At 43.9% G+C, this 23158-nt stretch overlaps 1 protein-coding gene across 4 annotated transcripts in view; it reads right to left on the bottom strand.

Annotated features, from left to right (window-relative positions):
• Nucleotides 1-23158, bottom strand: part of ACACA (acetyl-CoA carboxylase alpha) — a 125403-nt gene that overhangs the window by 60856 nt on the left and 41389 nt on the right. Inside the window, exons 28-38 of one of the 4 annotated variants that reach the window (XM_086624376.1) lie at nucleotides 17136-17159; nucleotides 14335-14478; nucleotides 13626-13722; nucleotides 11921-12028; nucleotides 9483-9539; nucleotides 9132-9176; nucleotides 6275-6316; nucleotides 5454-5669; nucleotides 4789-4944; nucleotides 2840-3043; nucleotides 271-426 (exon numbers count right to left, since the gene is read on the bottom strand). In XM_086624376.1, coding sequence (XP_086480502.1) covers nucleotides 271-426; nucleotides 2840-3043; nucleotides 4789-4944; nucleotides 5454-5669; nucleotides 6275-6316; nucleotides 9132-9176; nucleotides 9483-9539; nucleotides 11921-12028; nucleotides 13626-13722; nucleotides 14335-14478; nucleotides 17136-17159 — 1249 coding nt within the window. Of the gene's footprint in view, nucleotides 1-270; nucleotides 427-2839; nucleotides 3044-4788; nucleotides 4945-5453; nucleotides 5670-6274; nucleotides 6317-9131; nucleotides 9177-9482; nucleotides 9540-11920; nucleotides 12029-13625; nucleotides 13723-14334; nucleotides 14479-16109; nucleotides 16117-16204; nucleotides 16231-17135; nucleotides 17160-23158 lie in introns of all 4 variants that reach the window. The other 3 variants (XM_086624378.1, XM_086624379.1, XM_086624377.1) reach the window with 3 other exon arrangements.

Genomic DNA, 23158 nt, shown 5'->3' with positions numbered 1-23158 from the left:
CAGGGTGGGAAAACAAAGAAACATAAACAAGAAGCACAAGATGTTTTACATTCCAGCTTCTGTTTGACTCACTAATGGAACCACAGCAGTAGCGTGTCAGGATTCCCAATTTCTTTCCAAGCAGACTCAATCCATATCTGTACAGACCCTGGGGGACCACTGTTAGCCACTCCAGGCCACTCATTTCCCTGGCAAGCAGGAATGGCAACTGACAGAAGTGCTTCGCAGGCACACAAGTTTAGAACAAACCCAGGCCTTAAGAACACTTACCTGCCGAAACATCTCAGGAATGTCATAGACATATGATGTCCCTAAAGACTGTGCCTGGAATCTCTTGGACTGAAGCAGGTCTTTGGTCACGTATGGGGTATTGATCAGCATCCCATGAAGTGGTCCCTGTTTATCCCCGTATGCCTGGAACATAATCTGCAGCAGAAAACATGAGCAATTACAGTTTAATCCACTGGTTCCATACATCTATCTCATCCAGACTTTACAAAAAAAAAATCATCAGGCTGCTCCAGACTGATCAGGCTTGTTTCTGTTCTCTACAAGTATGTTAATACTCGCATATCCCCTAACACTGTGCTTCATCATGTGTTACTACCCTTCGGAGACAGCGCTGGACCATTACTGCACGGATCCGAGTATCGCTGACTTATTACCATATCACAGCAGAAAGCAAAGTGAACAGAGCCACATCCCCACAGAAAAAAGCCTGTGACTTAGATGACTTCACATTCACCAGTATTTCCCCTGACACCGTATCTCTGCCGATGGATTGCGATAGCTGGGAGCAGAGAGGAGCACTCTGTTATTTATGTAGTCGAACGGCACGGTATCCGTATCTCCGCTGACTGATCATGGAAGCTAGGTCAAGACTTGCATATGTCATTTGGCTTGAAGTTTTGATATTGTAAGTTTAAAAGATTTTCCCAGAGTAGCAACATGAATTATCAGCTGCCATGCTTCATGGCACTATATATTCCACTCAGCCAGGACTCCGAAGGAAATCTATTTCGGCTGAGAAGCACGAGGAGCACTGCTTAACTGGGACAACACTGCACAAATGCTGCTCAACAGGAACACGCCTGCCAGAAGCAACACCATTAGCCTGTTTTAACAGGGTGGTGATCAGATCTGATCTTACAAATGGCAGAATTTTCTAATCAAAGGTGATTTAATCAAAGAATTCCACTAAAGACAGAATTCAGTAATTAAAGCCTAGTTTAGTTTTTAGATTAAAAATAGTAGTTCGTGCTCTCCCCAGTCTTCACAAACGTTGCTTTGCGAAGTAGGTTCTTCAGTGGGAGAATTATTTATTCAGGGTAACAAGTATTTGTGACAGTGCCTGTGTTAGGATCTGTTACTGCACTCAGGGCCAAATTCTCCTTAAATCTCTGGAAAGCTTCCAAGCAGTTCCGTGGGAATTGGAGAAGTCGGTACTGAGCACCGCCGCTCAGCACCGCAGAAACTGCGAAACAAGAGATCAGGGTCGTTCTCTCCTGATGAATCTATTTTTCCATTCTTCAGAAGTCATCAAAGCACCCAACACCTGGTACATCAGTAATGTTTGAATTCAGGAAGAATTCTTTAAGTTCAAAATCACCTTCTGAAAACACAGGAAAAAATACACAGATCTGAACCCGTTCTAAAAACCTCAGTCATGAGGAGGAAGATGTACCAAAGTTTCTCACAAAGTCTGAAGGTATGAGTTTTTTAAGATAAACCTTCCTCCCAATTACTCAAAGACTTAATTGAAATAATTCCTACCGGCACAATTTTTTAATAGAACTGGTTTAACATCAAATTTAAAAAAAAAAAATAAAATCAAACACTGGAAAGGTTGCTAAAAGCTGTACACACACTAATGCGTTCTCCTGGCTTTAAAAATATCTAGCTCATCAGAGGCAGAGTTGAGGAGGAAAGGTGACCTTCACAAACCACTAACAGAACTCCAGTGCTAAGCCCAGCTACTGGAGATTATTAAGATGTCCTTTTCTCTCCTCATCTGCTCACAAAGGCAGGAAAAAAGTAAAACATACAGACACTATCTGTTCTAGGATCTCCAGAACTGGACAGACTGTACGGCCAGGCAGCTTGCTGGGAAAATTTAAATGGAGAAGAAAGGGGAAAAAAGGTGACTCAGCACTTTGTCTTCAACATTAACGGTGCCCAAGTGATTTATTCTGCTGCTACTACTGCATGGCAGTGAGATTATTACAGAGGGAGATGTAAACATTTCTGTATTTAAATATTTTCCATGCATCCTATGCTCCATGTATTTTAGCATAAGTCGGTATTTCAGTTAACCACACTATTCGTGTGCCATGAAAAGCAGAAATACCAGAATGGCCACGACCATTACAAAAGAGCCCATTATGCTTCATAAAAATGATATAAAAGCACCTTCAATAATTTTATATCATCCTGCCCAGGTCATTCCCTGTACCTTTAGAATTTAAAAGACAGGCTCACAGATTTTCTCTATCTACTCAGGGAAACGTATCATTATTAATATTTTTTATTATGACCTACAGGATGAGCACCGACAGTGATGACTCTTCTATTACTTTTTGGAGCACTCTGCCACGGAGGAAAACAGATGTACAAATGACCGAAGGTATATACAAAACAATTAGAAGATGGGCACTTTTAAGTAATTGATTACATTTTCCATACCTACATGACTATGGCAAGATCTTCTTCCTCTGGCAAAGTCGAACAGCAATTTTACATTAACAGAAAACACCACAAACCACAGAAAAGCTTTATCAGCTGCAACGTGTCCCCACCAAATAATGTGCTCACCAAAGCATGGAGCCATATGGAACCATACCTGTCCCGTTCTGGAGTCCGTCACTTCTTTGTACAGGCTGATGTCCAAGTAGTAGCCTGACTCATTGGTCAAGAAGAGACGAATGGGAATTGCCTTCCCAGTTGGTGTCAAACGAATGTTGATCTTCAGCTCGGCTTGGAGGACACGCAGTTTCCACAGGCGACTCCCGTAGCGCATCACCATGCTCCGCACGGATTCTTCAATCTTAAAACACACGAGAAGAATTTCCCTCACCTTTCTGGACACTTTCACTGCTTGGTCGCCCCTCCATCCCGCTGCTGGAAGGCCCTGCTCAAAGGGACACCCCAGTGTGCAGAGGAACATCACAGAAGAGGAGAGATGGAAGCACCAAACAGCAGCACGTGCCCAGTGCCGTTACGGGACCTCGGTGGCCTGTCCATTCTCCTCCTAAAGAGCCTTGAGATAGGCAGGAACTGAACTCAACCTGGGGACCACCAGCGTAGAGGGACAGCACTGGATTCACATCCCTTTTCCTCCCAGCTCATCACACCCCAGCAAGGCACAGCGTGCCCACGGCCACCCCTTCAGTCACCTTTCTTCCTGCAGGCGTAGCTCACAGCCAAGAAGTGCAAAAAACCCTGTGAAACGCTGGGCAAACAGTTACGTGGCACTTACATGCACAATAATCATGTTTCACCACACCTGCGGTACGGTGCTTTAAATCAGCAAAGCAATTACGACTTGGAGCTTGGCCTTCTGGTGTTCTATTAAACTTTATAATATACTACTGTTGGCAAATAGTGCATATTAAAAGAAGGCAATTTATAGGCTGTTTTTAACATTCTTTCAGAAAATAAAAAGTCTCTTTTCCACAGCAGCTCAGGGAAAAGTCAGAGTATTGAGAGCAGCCTAACTTCCAGGGGCTGCATATCCCAGCTTCTTCTCAGCTTCCTGGGAATCGATGATTTTGGATGTGCCAAGAGAGGATTTATTCAAAAGTGCTTTAAGTCACCAGTTTTGAATCATGATTTAGAAGTCAGCAAGCAAGAGATACTTATTTTGATAACCAATTCCTCTTTTCAAACTTTCAGTTATTCTCATAAGGAAAGGTCAGCTCTCATCTTTCGCTAACCATGAACAGAAAGTTGATTTCCAACTAAATGCAGCCTTTGCAGTTTGTTTGGGACTTTCTTTGTGGTGGTTCTGCTAACTAGAAACATGCTTTATGCCTAAACACTTTCATTTATGCATCTACAAAGCTTAATGTTCATTTATTTATAACGTTGATCTCTGCTTTTCTATCAGAGAATTAAAATGAGGCATTTCTTTTTGCAGCTGAATTTACAAATTCTTTTCAAGTTCATGATTTGTCTCACGTTTTATTTGGATACAATCTGAACTTTTGTAACCAACAGAAAAGCATTTAAAGCTATTTCCTTATTAAAATTGTTTATCACAAACACAATGAAAAAATAAGTTTAGTTTCAAATACAAAACATGATTTTTAATAAAACCATTCCTTAGCTTACACAGAGGAAGTGAACTGCATTGCCTGAAGGACAGCATTATTCCACGAAAAATATGAGCTCTGCTAGTTCTGAAATCTTACATTTAATAGCTATTCATAGATTGGAAGAAAAACCAAAAGTTTTCTTCCTTCCTCACTGTCAAACAGGTTCCTAATATGAAACAAACTAACTGATTGCCTTAACTAGCTAAAATAAAAAGTACCCTCTGCAAAACTCGCAGTATTTGTAGAGTAACTAAACTGACACTCACATTACCACTTCTAATACTGGTCCCCAGTTTCTTGTGCTTTCTGCTATGAAGCAGCTAGTAGAAACTGCACGTCGTTCACCAAACAGTATTAAAACGTACCCCATCAGTAGGTGCACTTACAAAGCACAAAAAGGCAACAAAGACCATTTAATTCTGGTGAGTTGAGCCCAAGAAAAACAAACAGTTGGGAACTAGGGAGGAGATCATACCTTAGACGGGTCCATGATGACGGTAGGCACGAAATTCAAGAAGATGTGATTGCAGTCAGTGCGCACGTTGGTATTATTAAATGCCACCTCCAGCTCATCCATGGCTTCCAAAAGCAATCGCTCTCCCTCATTTTGCAGATACTCAAAGGAGGCTTCCTGCCAGATATTGTCAACAAATAACTTACTTTCTACTCAAAAATCACAGAGTTTGAAAAACTGCAGAAGGACTTGACTGAGAAATAAGGTTACGTTAGTTTGAGGAGGATGCGCAGCCCTGAAACAGATCCATCACAATCACAGAGCCGGTACTCCCACTGCCTGCATTCGCATACCTGGCTGATTTGTGCCCTCATTTAGGTCAGCATAAACCCAAAAACTAGACAGGGCAAACCATTACTGTAGTAGTGCAGGAGAAACACAGAGCAGCAACTGTTGCCTCAAAACTCAAGGATTTCTGCTTATCCACTTGGGCCACAGAAAAACGTGCTTGAAGCCCAGGAAGAGCAGGTCTTCAAAGACATGCTTCTGCAGAGCCAGCGCCAGCAAAGAGGGCACACGTCCACAGCACTTAACACAGGTAACATGTTTTGCATGCAGGTTCCTAGAATGACTCACAGTGTTTCATACACTGTCTTGGAAAGAGACCTTTGAGTGACAAAACTCACCTTGGTAACCAGATCCGAATGCCTTATAATAGCCCTCACGAAGAACCTGTAGTCTGTCACTTCTGTTCCCACTTCAACTTTAGCTGCTCCCAGGTAGAGATGCATTTTGTGGTTGGCACACGGAATGGCAGTGAGATCAAAGTTTCGCATTCGGTTCAACTCGAGCTGAAAAGCCAGAGCTGGCTCCAGATGACGGTAGATCCTATCTTCCTCAAACTGGAGGCACCCGGCAGCATACAGGTAGAAAAGGGTGTAAAAGAGGAGCGTGGGTTAAGAAGCTGAAACACTAGGGATGGGAAGAACTAAACAATGCTCATTACAAAATTTCATAATTACTAAGCTAAAATTCAAAAGCATCCAACTCCAAATTTTCTATCTGATGCAGAATCACTAGCCCTAAGAGATGCGTTGAAATTGTTGGAATACTGAGAATACAAGACAAATTGCAAGACAGCAAGTTTGGAAGCTCACTCCCCCAAACCCTGCTTTTTCACAGAAACCACAAAGTCTGGTGTTGAATCATTGTGCTGCTTCCAACACTCCCCTGTCACACTGCGACTAAAATCCTCAAAAACAGAAGCCTCGGGTCAGGATTCCAAATGCACAAATTTTTATCCCTAAATATCAGAGACCCATCGTTGTTACTGACATCAGCTGATGCATGTGCAGATGACTGGCCTAGCAAGGGAGAAGAAAACACCGCACCAGGCAGTGAAGCTGGGCTGAAGCAGCTCCCACCCTCTTGGACTGGCAAGGACCAGTTACACGAAAGAAGAATAAAGCCAACACTTAGAGAAAACTATTAAGAATATCCAACTTACCTTATCCCGGGCACGGAATGTGAAGAACTTTGGAAACTCCCTCTGTTTGAAAATAAAAACAATTATGTTAGCCCTCCAAAAGTAAGCCATTTGGTCTATCCAGAGAGTGCTCCCAGGCCAGACCTGGGCAGCACCACAGCAGAGATGACAGAAGTTACTACAAGCTACTTTTTCAACATCGTAAAAGGGTGGTGGAAAATCAAGTCATCCTCAACAAGGCAGCTGAGGTAGTTTAAACCTGTTTTCACTGCTAATGTGATAGATGCTACTCGACTGGCTTTTGATTATTATTGTCAATTATCAACGGACAATAACATGGAACTGGCCAGACATGGTAGTGGGAAACTTCTTCTTGTTCTATTATGACGATGATTACTGTGGAAATGTTTGGGAGCCATACAATGATATTAACGGCCCATTATGTAAGCAAATGGCCACAAAACAATGATCTCTATTCTATAGCTCTCTGCATACTATCACTGCTAGAAATACTCTCTTCCCAAGGAAAACGGTGAATTGTAATCAAATAACTTCATCCTCATGTATTAAATAGTACTCTACAAAAATCCCCCAAACATGATTAGGTTTCTCTGTTGTTCTGTTGCACAGATAAAATTGTAAGGGAACATTGTAAGGGCTTTACATTTCTGCGGCGTATTGTACGTGTCTTAGAAGGAGAGAAAGACTAGACACCATCCCTCCACCTATCCCTCCGATTCCATCCCGGCAAAGCCATCCATTTCTGTGGAATTCCACTCTTACTGGGTGGAAGAACTTTCATGAACGCTTTGCACCAAGAGGAGAATACCAGCCTTTTATGCTAAAGGTGACATGAAAGAGCGCACACAACTTGACAGAACTGCCCTGTTAGGAAAAAAAAGGTGTCTGACCTGGAGTCACTGAATTTCCAAATCACATTTCACTATCAATGAAAGACGTGCAACTCTAGCTTGATTCAGTGCACCACTGCACGGTGACAGAGGACAAGGCTCCACTGAGCAACACAGATTTTAAGGCTAGAAGTAGTCTTCTAGCTTCACCTTCTTCACCTCCTATTAAAAAAAATCCCTAGAACTTCACCTGATGACTCTCCACTGAGCAAAATAACTTGTGTTTGCCTGGAGCGTGCTTTCCAGACTGGCCAGTGGTACAGGAAATCCTGCCTGAAACTTCAGGCAATGGGCACATCAGGTAAGTCCATGAGCATCAACTATACTCTAAGGAAACAGCCACTTCCATGTTTCCTCACTTCTCTTCCAACTCCCTCCTACCTGTCCTCTGCACGCTGCCAATTTCTCCTAACATCATCCATGCTCGTTCTATCACTAATGTAATTGCTTTTAAGGCATCTGAGTAGTATGGTGGGCAAATATAATAATTAGATGTGCACACACACAAAAATTCTCAGTGCTCTGGTACCAAAATCCAAAAGAGTGCTCCATTTCCTAAGCAGAAGAATTATACCCCTGCTGTGTTCTAATCAACCAACCATCATCAAGACAATCAAAATAATTTGCCTAAATTAGCCAATCAAGACACCCTGCAAACTGCAGAATGTGAAAAGCTACAACAGAAATCATCATAGTTGATTATTATACTAATAATCACGTTAAAAACCTAATGAGATGAGGAAATTGGAAGCTTGCTGGAGCAACTCTCTATTACCTCAACATGCTGGGAACTAATTATATAGACTGTAATTAAAACAAAAACAAACCCGAGCCCAGGCCCTGGCTAAGTTAATAGTTGGTCCAGTAATAAACAGAATAGAATAGGAGATAGTAATAAAGACTGACACTCACAGAAGATCCCAGAGGTACCCTACAAACTTTGCCAACAGATGACAAACCATGCTGCCTCCTCTGGCGTAGGAACCAGGAGCAACCTAACAGAGCATCGCTCTAAATGGCAGCTCAGAGCAAGTTTTTCTGTGATGGCTCCTTTTATTCTCTGCCTCCTTTCTGACCACTGACATGTGCTACAGTGCTTCTTCGTAGACTGTTATTTTTAGTCCCCAGATATCAATTCAGTACTCTAAAACATCCTGGGTTTAAATCCAAAACCTGGACTTTTTTTGCTTCAGGTCCCAACACCTCTCCAAAGAGTCCAGTCTCCTACATCAGCCACTGATCGAGTATCTGCCCCTGTACTGTGAGCAGCGATTCCCACGTGGTGACACCCACGTTTGTTCCAATACTGTTTTTCCTGATTTGTAAACCAGTTTTCCTTCCGTGAAGCTTGCCAAACCAAGCGTGTTGGGCACAGGATGAATATCGTGCACTTTCAAGATTACTAATAACTTCCAGAGTTGTAAAGTAGATACACAAAGGATGAAAATCTGGTTTATGCCTTACATTGCCACCTTGAAAACAGGGCTAGACTAGCCCTCACTGAGGCCCAAGCCCTGGGAAAAGAAGTAATTCTTAGCAGTAAGAGCATCAAACATTTTCCACATCACTAAGCCATTATGTGAAATTTAGCAAGGCACTTCAATTACTCCTCTAAGTTATTTTAAAATCAGTAAGAAGCCTAAAGAAATCACCACACTGCATAAGAAATAAAAAAAAAATGTAATGGCACAATTACATTTTAGAATACAAACCAAAACCAAGACAAACAAGATCTTTATTAATGTGGCAGACAGGAGTTCAGCCAAGTAACAAGAGACTTCAGCATTAATGCAGAAGGTTCACTCCTGCATTTGAAGTTGGATGTTTGTCAAATACTTCACTTAAGTCTGACACCAATGTTGGCCTTAAATGCCTGACTAAGAACCCAGTGAGAAGCCCAGAGTCACCTACGTGCCTCCTGGCCTCAGGTCAAGACTACCACCACGTTCTAGGCCCTTTTTACTTACGTGAAATCTCTGATCCACCTCATAGTTGACCTGTTTCCTGAAGTCCTTACAAACGAAACGTACAAACACAGGAAGACGAGGGAAAAAAAAGCAGAAGAAAGCTAGCAATTAGGATGAAAATCAAAAATTAATTAATTCAAGAATACAAGAGGTGCCAAGATTGTTTACAATTGTAAATTAATTTTCTTAAATTCATCAAAACCATCTCAAATTTTAGATATCAAAAACAGTGAAGGGAGAACTAAATATAGTTAATATAGCATTTCATTTGGGAAAAAACACATCAAATGTCAACGCTGTTATGAGCTAGAAACCAAAGACTTCTGAGCAGCATGACAGATATCAAAATACCTTCTGCGCTACAAGGAAGGTCAGCCTCCGAATCCCATGTTCAATCAGGACTGATTTCTGTAAAGAAGGCAAGGATGGAATCAGGTGAGTGGATTAACAGAAAAAGAACACACCAAAAACATGTCAGAGTCTTCTAGGAACTCAAAAAGCTCTACAGATCCTCCTGCATCTATGCTCTAAGTTCCTAGTCCACTTCAGCCTACTTGTAGCTAAGATTCCTTGTCTGATGATCACCTAGCAGCAGACAGAAGCAAATACATTAAATCTGAAGAGGTAAGTAACCAAATCACAAGAACATAAGTGTTCCAGCTGAGCCTTGCTAACAAGTAAAGCAGAAGAGTCGTTTACAAGTCTTGCAGGAAATATTCTTGTTCATTTGCCAAAGCAAGTTGACTTTATTGCAAAGATTACTTCTTGGAGAGAGCACGGCATAGACATGGTAAGGCCATGGAAAAGGAGTTTTAAAGGAACTGCCCCAAGGAAGCACGTAGCACATACTTGATTTTGGCACAATAAGCACAATTTGGACCAAAGGACAGATGTGTCAATATTGCAAAGGTGATAAAGACAGGCGTTACTTAGTTTTTTCACATAGATGAGAGAATATCCATTCTGGTTGCTTCTTTTATCAAATTCCACTAAGCCCCATTTCGAATGAGTGCTGCTGCCATCAGTATTTGCCACATCACCGATCTTTTGAAGCGTAAAGATCTCATAATTCTGCTCCTCTTTTAAAACTTTTTCCTTTCTCCTCCTTTTTCCAATTTAAAAGCAAAGGAAAAGAAAAAAAGAACAAAAAAGAAACAAGAACTCAGCTAGACCAGGAACAAAACAACCCCTTTCGGCACAGACTGAAATGTTTTACTAAGGTTAAGCCCTTTGAAAATGAGCATCAGTGACTATATTCATAGCAAGAGGAAGAAAATAACTTTAATAATGCCATGATTTAAAAAGCAAAAATTGTTATTGCTTTTAAAATTCCACAAGTGGCAGACAATAACAGCATAGCAACAGGATTCTGATTACATCGTAATAATGTGGGTCTCACAGCAAGTCCACAGCTATTACGGAGCGATTAGCCATCAGCACCTGGAGAAACTCCATTTACACTGCCTGCCTCAATCTCCTCCACAAGTCATTTACAAGTATATGATCCTAATTTCTATTAAAAAAAACACACACAACATGCTGGGACTAGAAGATTATTTGGACAATTTGGATCAACCTATTTGATAGTTTAATGTGTTTTGGAATTTATTTTTTTTTTTTTTTATTTCTTTCCTTTTATCCCCTCCCATAAAACGCCTGGAGCATGATCAAGTAGAAGAAAAGCAGAACTAGTTTTAATTTTTATATTTGATTATTTTCTTTGCTTAAAGAGACAGGAAGCTGCTGAAGTTGCATGGACACCAGCCCCATTTTGGAACCCCTCGTTCCTACAGAATGCATTACCGCCTCTCACGCTGGGAATCGAAGTTAGAAACTACTCGCTCGGTCCTCCCATAGTCATGGCAGGTACCCTGGATGCAGCAGGGTCCAGTGCCTCATGGGCTATTCACATCCTCAAGCCAGTCAAGGAGTTCTTCACACCACCCAGAGATGCCACTGCAGGCAGTCACCACAGGGCAGAGTGGACACGAGGCGGTGATCCCCAGCCCGCGTTGTCCCACCACTGACCACAGGACCAACATTTGGTACTCTAAAGTGTATCCCAGGAGCAACAGAACATATCAAATCAATTCCACTTTGTGCCAGAAGTATCACACTAGGTGGATGCTCCAGCATGCCAACGACGATGAGAACAAGTTTTAATGGCATTAAGACTATCGTGATACAGAAAAAATGGCCATTTTAATGTCACTGTCCATAGAATCACAGAACGGTTTGGGTTGGAAGGGACCTCAGAGATCATCCAGTTCCAACCCCCCTGCCACGGGCAGGGACACCCTCCACTACACCAGGCTGCTCAAAGCCCCATCCAACCTGGCCTTGAACACTTCCAGGGATGGGGGAATAACACTTCTGTGCCTCTGTTACTCATATAACAACTTTACGACCAGGGAGAGGGATACAGCACATTTTTTCAGAGCATCTAGAGATAGATACTGAAGACCGACCTGATACGTTTAAAACCTTAAAGGTCTTTTACCCCATCAAAAACTAAAGGGAAGAAGTCCTGACCTGATGGGTTAGAATGCAAAGAGAAACAATGACCTGGAGGCTTCAGAAAGCTGCAGCTACACCCAGTCAAAGAAGTGGTAAGAGAAGTGGTAATGTTTCAGAGGGAATCAATTACCAACATAACTGTTGCCTTTATTTGTTTTGAAAGAAACAAAAAAAAACACAAGCAAAAAACCTGAGGATCATACTGACTTTTCCCAAAGCAGACAGAACCATCCTGCACACTCACCCAGTACCAGAGAATCCAGGTGACTCACCTTGCTTTGCGTGAACTCTCTGAACATGGCTGCCAGCCCATCATCATCAACGTCGCCGTCTGTTTTAATGGCGACATTCAGGATGTGGATGGGCTCCTCGCGGGCAGTCTGCGATTTAAAGAAAATATTCTCCATAAATAAATACTTAACTTAAAACCTGTGAGTTCTCCAAAGAGACTTTCTAAATACAACTCTAAAATACAGATGCCCTTGGGAAAAACGACCTCAGCAGAGAATGCTGTAAACCAAGGAAAACTGTGAGGGAAATCCTTGACCCAGCAGCCTCACAAATCTGCAGTTTCACGGAAGTAAGAGTTAATGTCCACAAACAGGAGCTTCGATGGAGAATCCAATTCTGACGGTCACATCTGACTTGGCTAACTCAAGTGTGCTTCATTGGGATGCCGAAAGAATCATAGAAGGGTTTGGGTTGGAAGGGACCTCAAAGATCATCTAGTTCCAACCCCCCTGCCATGGGCAGGGAAATCCTCCACTACATCAGGTTGCCCAAAGCCTCATCCAACCTGGCCTTGAACACTTCCAGGGATGGGGCAGCCACAACTTCTCTGGGCAACCTGTGCCAGTGCCTCACCACCCTCAATGTAAAAAGTTTCTTCCTTATATCTAATCGAAATCTGCCCTCTTTCAGTTTAAATCCATTGCCCCTTGTCCTATCAAGATGCAGGGTCAGGTCCTCTCTTTACCAGATGAAGTACAGGCAGGACCTTGGAGGACTTTGGTATCAAGAAAGGCACTGAAATTAAGCAAATTCAAAGTGTAGAAGCAAAACAATGCGTGTTTTCATATCTACAACAAAACGAAATAATGCGGAAGCATCCATCACATCAGAGCACTGAGAAATGACAAACTGGGCATTTCAGAGCCTGCAGTAACTGTGAAAACCTGAGCACGAGCAGGAAATTATCCTTGGTGAGGTGAGGGGGGGGTAAAGAGAGAAACCCGAGGACACTAAGGTTGATGGTAACATTCTGGAACAAGGCTACAGTACTTACACCCATCAAGATCAATGGATCATTTTAAAACCAAGCCCTATTCTGGACAGAATTCTGCATTCCAACAGAGCTTCCTGCTGCTGAGGACAGAGCAGTGGAGCAGCTACCTGTGTCTTTAAGGGAAATTGGTCTTCTGTCACTAAGGATTATAAACCATCTGCTTCCTCTGCACCTGTTCTCCACATCAATGCAAAAATTGAGGGGTTCCCTTCATCTTTGCCTCTTAGAAACATTTCTAAGAAGTAGAACAGAGGGAAGAATCAGAATGTAACGTGACTAAGGCAGCTGTAAGACAGAAAATCAGGCAGGTCAGACTTAAGGCAAAGGCAGCTGAATATGCAGTTCAACAACTCGATGCACAGAGAAGGTTGGAAACTTAATCATGGGTCTAGACTCAGTTATGCTGCTGTGGATCCAGTAATTCTACTGATGTTAAAAGCCACAAACTAAACTTACATGGAGAGCCAGAGACGTAGCCGTAGTTTTAGAACAGAGGCAGAAAACGGCCACCAACTTTGAATCACCTGCTGTCGAACACGCAAACAAATCACACACATAAATACATCAAGCTCTTAACTCCTGCTTCCAGCTCTCCAGACTAGTGAGAAGTATGTAGCCTGCAGCCACGGCGGCATTCTGCACACCTCCTGTTTCCAACCTGAGCGCAATCTCACGAGAAAAAACTACTGTACCTTGTCTTCATCGTACAAGGAAGCATGGCCAGCTTCGGGGAAGGTTGGGCTCTGGGGAGGAGAGTCACAGAAGCAACCCATCACTTCATCAAAGATTCTGAAACACACCAGAGAAGGATTAGTCATCAACACACTGCCGCTAGCCCACCGAAAGCACACAGCACTAAAAATCCACAAATCATGGCGTTAAGGAGGGGAGGGAGAGGAAAAGGACTCTTTCCTTTTGCAGGACTGAAACTCCAAAGATGAGGAGGCAATACCTCCTCCACCCCTCAAACCAAAGCAGAGCCTGGATCTTCTAACGTTTGTCAGAGATCTTACGGTTGGAGGCCCTCACGACTCATGTGGGCTCTGCTGGGTTTTTCGGCGTTTTTCGGAAGGCTGAAAGCACAAAGAACACATCCTCCCACGTATACGCGCTTGTGCAAGAGTGTTAGAAGAAATCAGCACATTTGCAAATGATCTCCAAGCAGCAGAAATTCAAGATGCTGATCCTTCTGGCTGCAAACTGCTCTTACACCAATCTGAAACGCTCAGTTATCTCAAGGAGACAGATGAGGGGATCTAAACAAACCTCCACCTGAAATTCCCGAAACTTAGCAAACGAGCTCAGGACCAGTTAAAACCCAACTCTAGCCAAGGTGAAGAGTTTGTCCAGTCCCACCTAGGAAGCTGGGAATACAAACGATCCTCACCCTTCCCCACATACCTGACAAAATCTTCAAAGGTGCGGAAGGAGACCATTCCACCCATCCGCTGGCACGGCGGAGTGAATGAATTGTCTAGCAGCACATCGCTCACGCTAGCTACGTGGACCATCCCGTAGTGATTGAGGTTGGAAGAGAAGGACATTCTAAACGGCAATTCAATAAGATCACAGTTAGTAGGGACAAGGGAGAGAAGTATATCACTGGAAAAAGATCTGTGTAACTTCAAACGCGGCCGTTCATCCAATGTAACTGTTGCATCATTTGTTAGGTTCTCCAGCATGCCAGACCTGCTGGGCTGTCTTCTCCAAAGCCCCAGCAACGCTGGCATGCCTCTGGTACCATTAATGCCCTTACCTGGACATTGTCCCAATGTACAGGAACAGTTAAAAGAGTTAGGAAATAATGTTCTAACCCTTTAAAACAAGTATTTCTTAAGGAGTTTCTTCAGATGACAGGTGAGTTATGACTACAACTGAACATATTTTTCCTCCTGTATGTATGTTTTGCTTTACAGGTGAAATACTGAGATAAACAACAATAATTCTAAGCTTTGACACTTTAAAGATTTAGTAAATTTTTACAAATTATGTGGAAGTGGACAAAGCTATGTTATCTTACTGCTTCCACAATTTTTCTGGTCGTACGATTATTTATGCTCCTCAAATGCACGTCTGTGGGTGATACAGTGACCTCTCTAAAATCCCATACTGGAAACAGGGTTTTCCATAGCCTTACCCTAGTACTCCTACCCTAAATAAAGTCCTATTACAGTGCCTTCTACTTTAATTGCCAACCGAATTAATGTGCTCCTCCATCTAATTTAATCCATGCTTTAAAAACATCACAACTTCGTATTTATTTTGCTCAGTTTTGATTGATGAAAGGTGGCAGCTGCTAAATACAAGCAGTTGGCCACGGAAGACATCTATCTTCAGGAGCAAGGAAGGCAGAGCTCCAGACACTTACTACTGTCCTACTCATGCCTGATGTCTGCTGTTCAAGCACTGAGATACACCGCAGTACACACATCACTCCTACAGGACCAATTCCTTATTTAACTGGGGGGGACTGGCACAGATTTACACAAGCTCAGGAAGGCACCGAGTAAGAATCTCCTATTTAAAGCCGGAGCACTGTTCACTAAAGGTCAGCATTCCTTCCTGGCACAGGGCAAGATCCTGAATATATTAAAGCATCACTGAGTTCTCATATAGTTCAACTGCTATGGCAGCACACACCAGCTGTGAAAGAGCGTGTGTTATTTTGAGGTTTGGGCTATTATTATTATTTTTATGTTTTTTAAAGACCCACAATGTTACAGTCAAGACTAGCAGAGGAAGCTTCTCCCACAGTGAACAAAAAGCATACAACTAGACATCGTGCCCTAGCTACTAGAATTGGGTTTTCACTTCTCTGCAATAATTATTTCTAATTTCTCAACTGTGCTACAGAGTCATCTTAATTCACTCAGGGACCTACTTCAAAAGCTCCCTGCAACATGGTGAGACCTTCAAGCTTGCTCTGAAGAGACAGAAATGCCGAGCTGGCACACGGCAATGCTCTGCGACACTGGAACAGCGAACTCTCGCTTGCTTCGCTCTCCCTGGGGCTTAGGAAGACATTAACGAAGTTAAGTTTCTGTCCTCCCCAACTGGTGCCACAACAGGAGGCTGAAGGCAATGGGAAAAAAAAAAAAAAAATAAAAAAATCAGGGTGCTGATTCAGCACAGCCCATGCTTGACTTACAACTCGTAAAGTCAAAAAGATGCTCAGCTGCCGGGCTGGATCAGACGCCGGCGGCGCGGCAGGGAAAGCAGGCACCCAGCCACGCTGGCCATGGCACTGCTGCCAGCCACACCGGTTCAGGACCAGACTCTGGATTGGTGACACTGATACTTACCAGCTTTACTAAGATTTCTTTCTTTCCACATACAGAAAATCATTGTGAGATGGTCCTAAGTATGCTGTTAACAAGTCTAAAGTATCACCAGTTTGATTAATAGCTCTCCATGTTCAGCCACTCTGTGTTTCCGTAATTTATCTCTGATTAAGAGCCATGAGACTTTGAAGCCCATTTTTACTATTTTTCCCTAAATAGGCTTGTAAGCAGTAATAAATAATAGGTATTCATGTTTTGAAAGAGAAAAATTTTTCAGGACATGCCTTGGTGTACGTTTCTTACAACCAATACAAAAAATACCACAGAACAGTAACTAAACAAAAAGACAGCAGACATCTTTCAGGTATTATTTAAAACAAGAAATACTTCTCAACTGAGACACGGGAGGAAAAATTAGCGTCCAAAACACAACAAAACATGCTGTCAGCTGTTGGAGATGTAGATTCATCTATGGTGTGAGGGAGGGAAAACAGCCTCGACAAATTCTAAGCTAGTGGCAAGAAATCAGAGTAGCAACAGGTCTGCTAGGAGTAACTGCCTGTTTCACTGTGACACCCTACCAGAGGGTCAACAGCTGGGAATCCAGTTCCAAAAAAGAGACCCTAGGAAGCAGCATTCTGCTAGAAGTCTGCTGTGTACCATACTGCAGATGAGCAGAGTCACCTGGCGAATTTAATTTTAAAGAGTGCTGCATGCAAAGCTTCTTTTAAAGGGTAAAGAAAAGCTGAAAACATGTTTTAGACAAAGGGAGAGGAAAAGGGAAGGAAAAAGAAGAGTTATGTTTGAGAGTGTCCCAAGTAAAGATAAGGGCAGTAAAACAAAACATGTTAAAACATTAAGTATTAGGCGGCTACTTTCTAGTCTGACTTTTCAAATTTTAAAAGATGACAAGTACCATACCTGTTTAGCGTGGGGATGTTCCCTCTGTAATCAAACAATCACAGTTAGTTACAGATTGGTTAGTGAAAGCCATAATCAAGAACTATCATCAAGCTGGTACACAGACCAGCAACAAGTTTACAATTTACTAAACCCAAGTTTGTCAACCATCAGGTAGAATTCAATTTCATTGACCCTGAGAAGGCACCCACCACCTGACTTCGCTTGCCACGGCTGCCACGGGAACGAGCACAGGCCGTGCACACAACATGCAGACAGCATACCCCAGGAAAACACGTTTTATTGCACGGTACCCCACATTTCTGCAGCATCTTTTATCGTAGCCACGCTTCAAGGCCTTTGCATGCACCAAGTGAGCTTCGCAAGCAAGAGCAGAGCGGGGAGTTGGGGCTCCCTGGCAGGGGGGCACACTGCACAGATGCAAAGAGCGGCCACATGGCACGGGGAGATTGCCACAGGTTCAGGAAAACGAGCCCAATCCTCGCTGCCAACCCTCTACGCCAAGCAGCCCACGTGCTGGCTCCCACAACAGCGCGGAAACAAAGCAAACACAGAAACTTTGCATTTTCAGCATGCAAAGCCTTGAACGTGAAAAAGAGCACGCAGAACTCCAGCCCAATTGTAGGAAAATTTTACAGTTCTTTTTACAACACCAGTCCAACTCTTCTCATTTTTGCATGCAGACTGGGGCTTGGTGATGCACGTAAGACAGAAAGAAGGTGAGGGGCACGTTTTCATAGCAGCCTAAGAACAGCACAGTCTAGCCCATCCCAGCTACATTCCGGAAAGCACGTGGCGGCATATTGCTCCATGCAAGACGTAGAAATTGCTGTGACCTGACATTCGAAATGGTAAAGATTAAATTGAAAAAAAAAAAAAATACATGCACAGAGGAGGCTCGTGCAAAGAGACTAGCAAACATGAAAAGGTTGAAGGCAAAGCTTCAGGGAGGACATAACTGGACATTGACCCTCCCCTTCCCTGCAGGAAATCAAACCACAGACTTTCTTAACATTCTTAACCATAGGCAAGACTCCAGGTTACTGGGCGTGAAGTCTCGGTACTTAACCAGTGTATTTCCATGGTCACACCACTAAACACACTGTCTGCACCTGGTCCTGTTCTCAAACTGGTTTTGTCGCAGCAGAGTCATATTCACTGCAAGGCTGTATTGGTGCATTACTGGTACAGGCATGAAAAGCCCCATCATCTCCTCAAGCCATACAGGAGAAAGCACAAAATGGCCTAAAGACTGTTCCATGGCAAATAACACAAGTATTTCATTTCATTTGGAGGCAGTGGGGAGAGACACTGTGCTGCAGAGCCTGTGGTTGGGACTGAAAGGGCCAGGAGGCCTCAGGGGGTTAAGTCTTATTATTTTTTTTTTTTAGCTTGGCAAATGGTGGGAAAACTGCATGTGATCTACTTCTGTTGGAAAAAATAGCCTGGAGAGGACTGGCAGTTCCTACACCTGGTACCCTCGTGTAGCAGGCCCTGGAACGTCTTCAGAAAACAGACAGAAAAAAAAAAACAGCATAACAAATGTTCCTTTCCATCTCAAAAAAGGCACCGTCGCCTTGCTCCAGGAACGGTTCTCGAGCTGCTCCGTACGGAGCTGGAGATTATGGGAAGAATCACAATGAGGAAAACAGGAGACCCAGAGGCTGGAGATCTCAGAAAAGAAAAGAAGGGAGGAACAGTCTTCAGGCTGCACATCATGGGGCTTTGTACCTACAGGTCATCACGGCTGCGGAGGGCTTTGTCGCACCAGGAGCTGGACTGTCACTTGCCACCGGAACGCACCAAGAGGCCAAGGTTTGGTATTTGCAGCACGGTCATGCCTTGTGAAAAGGCATTCCAGCCCACTCCCCGAGCTACACCGCTGCAGCCCCGACAACCCAACCAGTGGCCACGGCACTGGAGCGAGCAGCACCACGGTTCTGGGAGCTGAACAAAGGCACAGGGGATGGAGCACGTGCCGGCGGCGTTCTCCGCAGCCAGCTCCACACGGCTGATCACAGGATCACAAACCTCCTCACCACACCAGCCCCAGCCCTTCTCCATGTCTCTTTTGAACTTTTTCAAAGGCCCTTCTTGACCGGGAAAGCTGATCTCACCAGGAATCTGCTCCAGACCAAGGCAAGCCCTACTGCTACAATCCCTCCTACCAAACCCCCTGAGCTCCCCCCTGCACCTCCTGCTTGAATCTGGAGCTGTTTCTCCTTGCCCCTCCCTTTCTTTTTTCTCCAAACGAGAGCGTTCCCTGGGAAGATGATGGCAGTGCATGCAAAGCGCCACCGGTTACGTCAAGCTGTGACCGAGTGCCAGCGCAGGGCGAAGCTTTTGAAATCAGGCAGCAAAGCGGAATCAGCAGAGGTCGGCTGAACAACCCACTTGTAGTTATTACCAGCAGTACCACAGGAGAAAGAGCAATTCCACTGGCTGTGACCAGTGGCATTCCTCTTATGTTTCTTCATTTCTGCACAAGAATCTAAACAGAAGGCTGTGAAACATGCCTCAAACCATACATTTTGATTGGGTTTTCCTCTCCCTCTTTCTTTCCTTATTCTTCTGCTCCCTCTGTGATTCAGCCAAGCTGAATCTGCTACTGAAGTCCAATTTGCATAAAATTATCGCCGTTCCATTCAGTTTGCTGCCCCTTCGACAGCCCCTTCTTTGCTCTGTTGGAAAATTTTGCCCTTTCTGAAACAGGGAAGCCAAGGGAACTGCAACACATTACTGCTGCCTGCTGTCTAATTAACATCAAACCCTCAGCACGAAACTGCAGGGATTTACAGGTGTCCTGGAATCATTTTCCCCTCCTCCCTCCTGATGCCAGCCAGTCTCCCGCAACAAGGAGGGGACCTCAGGCTACCTAATGATACGCTGCGAGTTACACACTCGGGTCTCCAGGCTGGTACGGGTGGAGACCACGGCAGCACAGCTGGTTCAATACCAGAAATCCAGAAACTGATGCAAGAGGTTGTTTTAGCAACTACTTTAGTCCCCAGAAAACGCTTCCATTTTGTCAGAAATTCAAATCTTGTATCGTTGTTAAATGACAGTAGGAAGGAAGCTATAAACACTGCTCTAAGCGTAAGCGAGTTTTAGTTTCTTATTCTTCTCTTAAAAAGCACTGTTTGGAAATAGCAATATTTAATTTGGCTTTCAGCCTTCAAAATGGTGTCTACCTGTGAGCTAGGGAAGAGGCTGACAAAAAAGAACAACCAAAATACTCCATAGATGATGAAACATCAAGAGACAGCAAAAGGAGAGACCATGCACCACTCTTAAGCCTGGAAATCAGCAACATCGAAGTCCAAGTAGGGTGTCAACAAACATCCACAAGCACAGAAAGAGGAGATAGATACTGGGCAAAACCAAGCACAAGATAGTTGAGATGTTTATATTGATACCCTTGGAAATACAAGGCAACTAATGACTAGACCTGAATTCCACCCTCAGAAGCATCATGGACAGCAGGATGCAGTCCCAAGAATGAACTCAGCCTAGACAAGTCTGAAGAATTTGCCTGTACGTCCATGTTTGCCGAGGTGTGTGAGTTCTCAACTCCAAATCCAGCTAGGCTTAGCTGGTGTCAGACTTCTTTCGTCAAGTTTCAAAAGTAAAACTTGCTTTAAAGCTAACTAAGCCAATTATCAAAACTTAAAGTCTTAACCTGCAGTGCTAAAACTTTCCTTCACTTCCACCACCCAATGGTACATCCTGACTCAAGATTCCCCAGGATGCCTCAAGGCCAAGTGTGGCAGTTAGGGGTGGCACGTGGCAGACAAAGAGGCGGCGTGGGCTAAATGCACCGACGGATTGGGAAGGCATCTGAGTGAGAAAAACAGGCTGGGTTTCAATTGCTTTGGGGCTCAACATATCCAAAAGGCAGAGCCCTCTGGTATCACTGCCATATCCCAAAATAAAGACATATCCAGCATCTCTAAGTCACCCTTGTCAGCAATTGTCTTAGCATCTGACAGAGGGAAGACATTTACCTGAGTAAAGCAGGGGAATCTGGTTTGTGGGAACACATTTACCGCTGAGTTCTTCCCTTCTGATCCTCCAGCACATCTGCTACTGGGGAAGGAAAGATCAAGAGAGCAGCTGAACAACCTGGCTGGGGGAATGCAGGGAGCTGGAGAAAAGGGGATGCTTTCGGAGGAGCGGTGCAGCAGCACGACTCTGCAGCAGGCTCCAAAAGCTGGCTGCAGCAGACAATGTCCCGCTTTAATTCAAACCTTACAGCCTCAGACATAAGAAAGGCTGTTCAAAAGCAGGAGAGGAGAGGGGGATTATTAGAAAAAAAACTTCTCCTGTTGAAAAAGCACTATAATTCCCTCTCCCTATACGAGACACACAATGTTTCTTTGAACAGAAGATTTTAAGCCAAGAATAGGCAAGCACTGTTTCATGTGCTGAACACCTAAGAAAGGCCTTTCAGTGTCTGTCACCTGGCTTGCCATTCTCACAAAGGAAGCTGAACTCTCTAAACACCAGTCAATATTCCACCAGCTTCCCATCTCAGCAGGGCAGTCTGAACAAGAGGGAAGCAACGAACAGCTCACAACAGGGCTCATTTCTCTCTCACATCTTTTCTCACCAGGACTCTGGATGTCTGAAAGAGGCAGGTTATCCGAAGGCAAGGGGCTCTGCACATAAGCATTTGTTTGCAGTACCCTGCTGCAGCATCCCGTGGGTACCCCGGCATCGCTTCCTCCAGATCGGATTACTGCAACACCCTCTACTTGGAGAGGGCTTGCAAACTCCATTTACTGCAAAAGGCACCAGATGGTTATGCTGTGCTCCTCATCTGCCTTGCACCAGGCAACAAGGAATGCTGGTTTTCATCTATAAAAGCCCTCTATGGTTTCAATTATAAGCAGTTTTCCTCCCTATGTCTTACCCTTGCAATCAAGATCAGTGGGGATTCTTACAACAGGATGTTTTCTATTAATTTAAACAAATAATTCCCAAAACAGTTTCTGCCCACAAAACGCACCAGGAGCAGGATGCATTTCTATGACTTTGTTAGCAGATTTAACAGTTTTTCTTTTCTCTCTGCTTCCATGTAAAGCTTTCCTGTGGGTAGTTGATGGCAATCATTCAGTGGCCAAAAATACAAAGTCTGAGTGCCTGGCTGTGACTAGTCAGATCAGAAGTAGCGACTTTGATTGTTTCTGTTACAATTAAGTAAAGGCATACCAGGGTTAAACACCAACAACAAAGAATTTAAATACAGTGACCGTTATCAGCTTGCTATTTTCTCTACATGAATATTTGCTCTGGTAAAATTCAGGTCCTTACACGTTCACAGAAACCAGACACAAAAGGGACCAGGGTTTAAAAATATCTGAAAAAGTGCTGAAAAATGTGTGGCATCATACAACTAACACCAGCTCCAAAGAGAATGCTCTCTCAAGGGCTCTCTGGTATCTGCTCCTGGTTCACCAGGACCCAACCCTGCAGGGCAGAGCCTCAAGGGACGTTTTGCTTGGTCAGTTGTGCTATTTTGGCTTTGGGGTTTGCCCTTGGAATGCATTTTCAGCTTTTCAGTCTAAAAGTTCATGCTACAGAAGATACAGAAAAACATATGATGGACGCAGAACATGGTCAAAAACAACAAAGAAGACTTAAGCAAGACAATGTCAAGAGTTTTGGGATTTCTGTGCCTTGGGCTTAACACAGGGTCTGCCTTTACAGCCAGCTTAAATCTACACACTCAGCACTAACTGCAGACCCTCGGTACCCTGCTACCAGCTGTGCTTCAGCACCCAGCCACACAACAGCTGCACGAGTAGGTGCACACTGCAAGAAGCTGCATCAAGCCACAGGAGCCAAATTCATCCCTAAACAGGCGGAGGTGCAACTGGCAGGAACTGAACCTGCCTATGCAAGCAGGGAATTCGTGCCCCAGCCTGCTTGCCTCTGCACAAGGACTGCGACGCATTTTCAGGCAACCATCAGCAGTGCTGATGGTTGAGAAGCAGAGCTGAGCTTCAGAACATTGCCCCAGC

This window comes from Tauraco erythrolophus, chromosome 21 (assembly GCF_009769465.1).
Source record: "Tauraco erythrolophus isolate bTauEry1 chromosome 21, bTauEry1.pri, whole genome shotgun sequence".
In the NCBI taxonomy this organism is placed as follows: Eukaryota; Metazoa; Chordata; class Aves; order Musophagiformes; family Musophagidae; genus Tauraco; species Tauraco erythrolophus.
The sequence above is the reverse complement of the archived record's forward strand: the minus strand, read 5'-3'. Positions and strand labels throughout refer to the sequence as shown.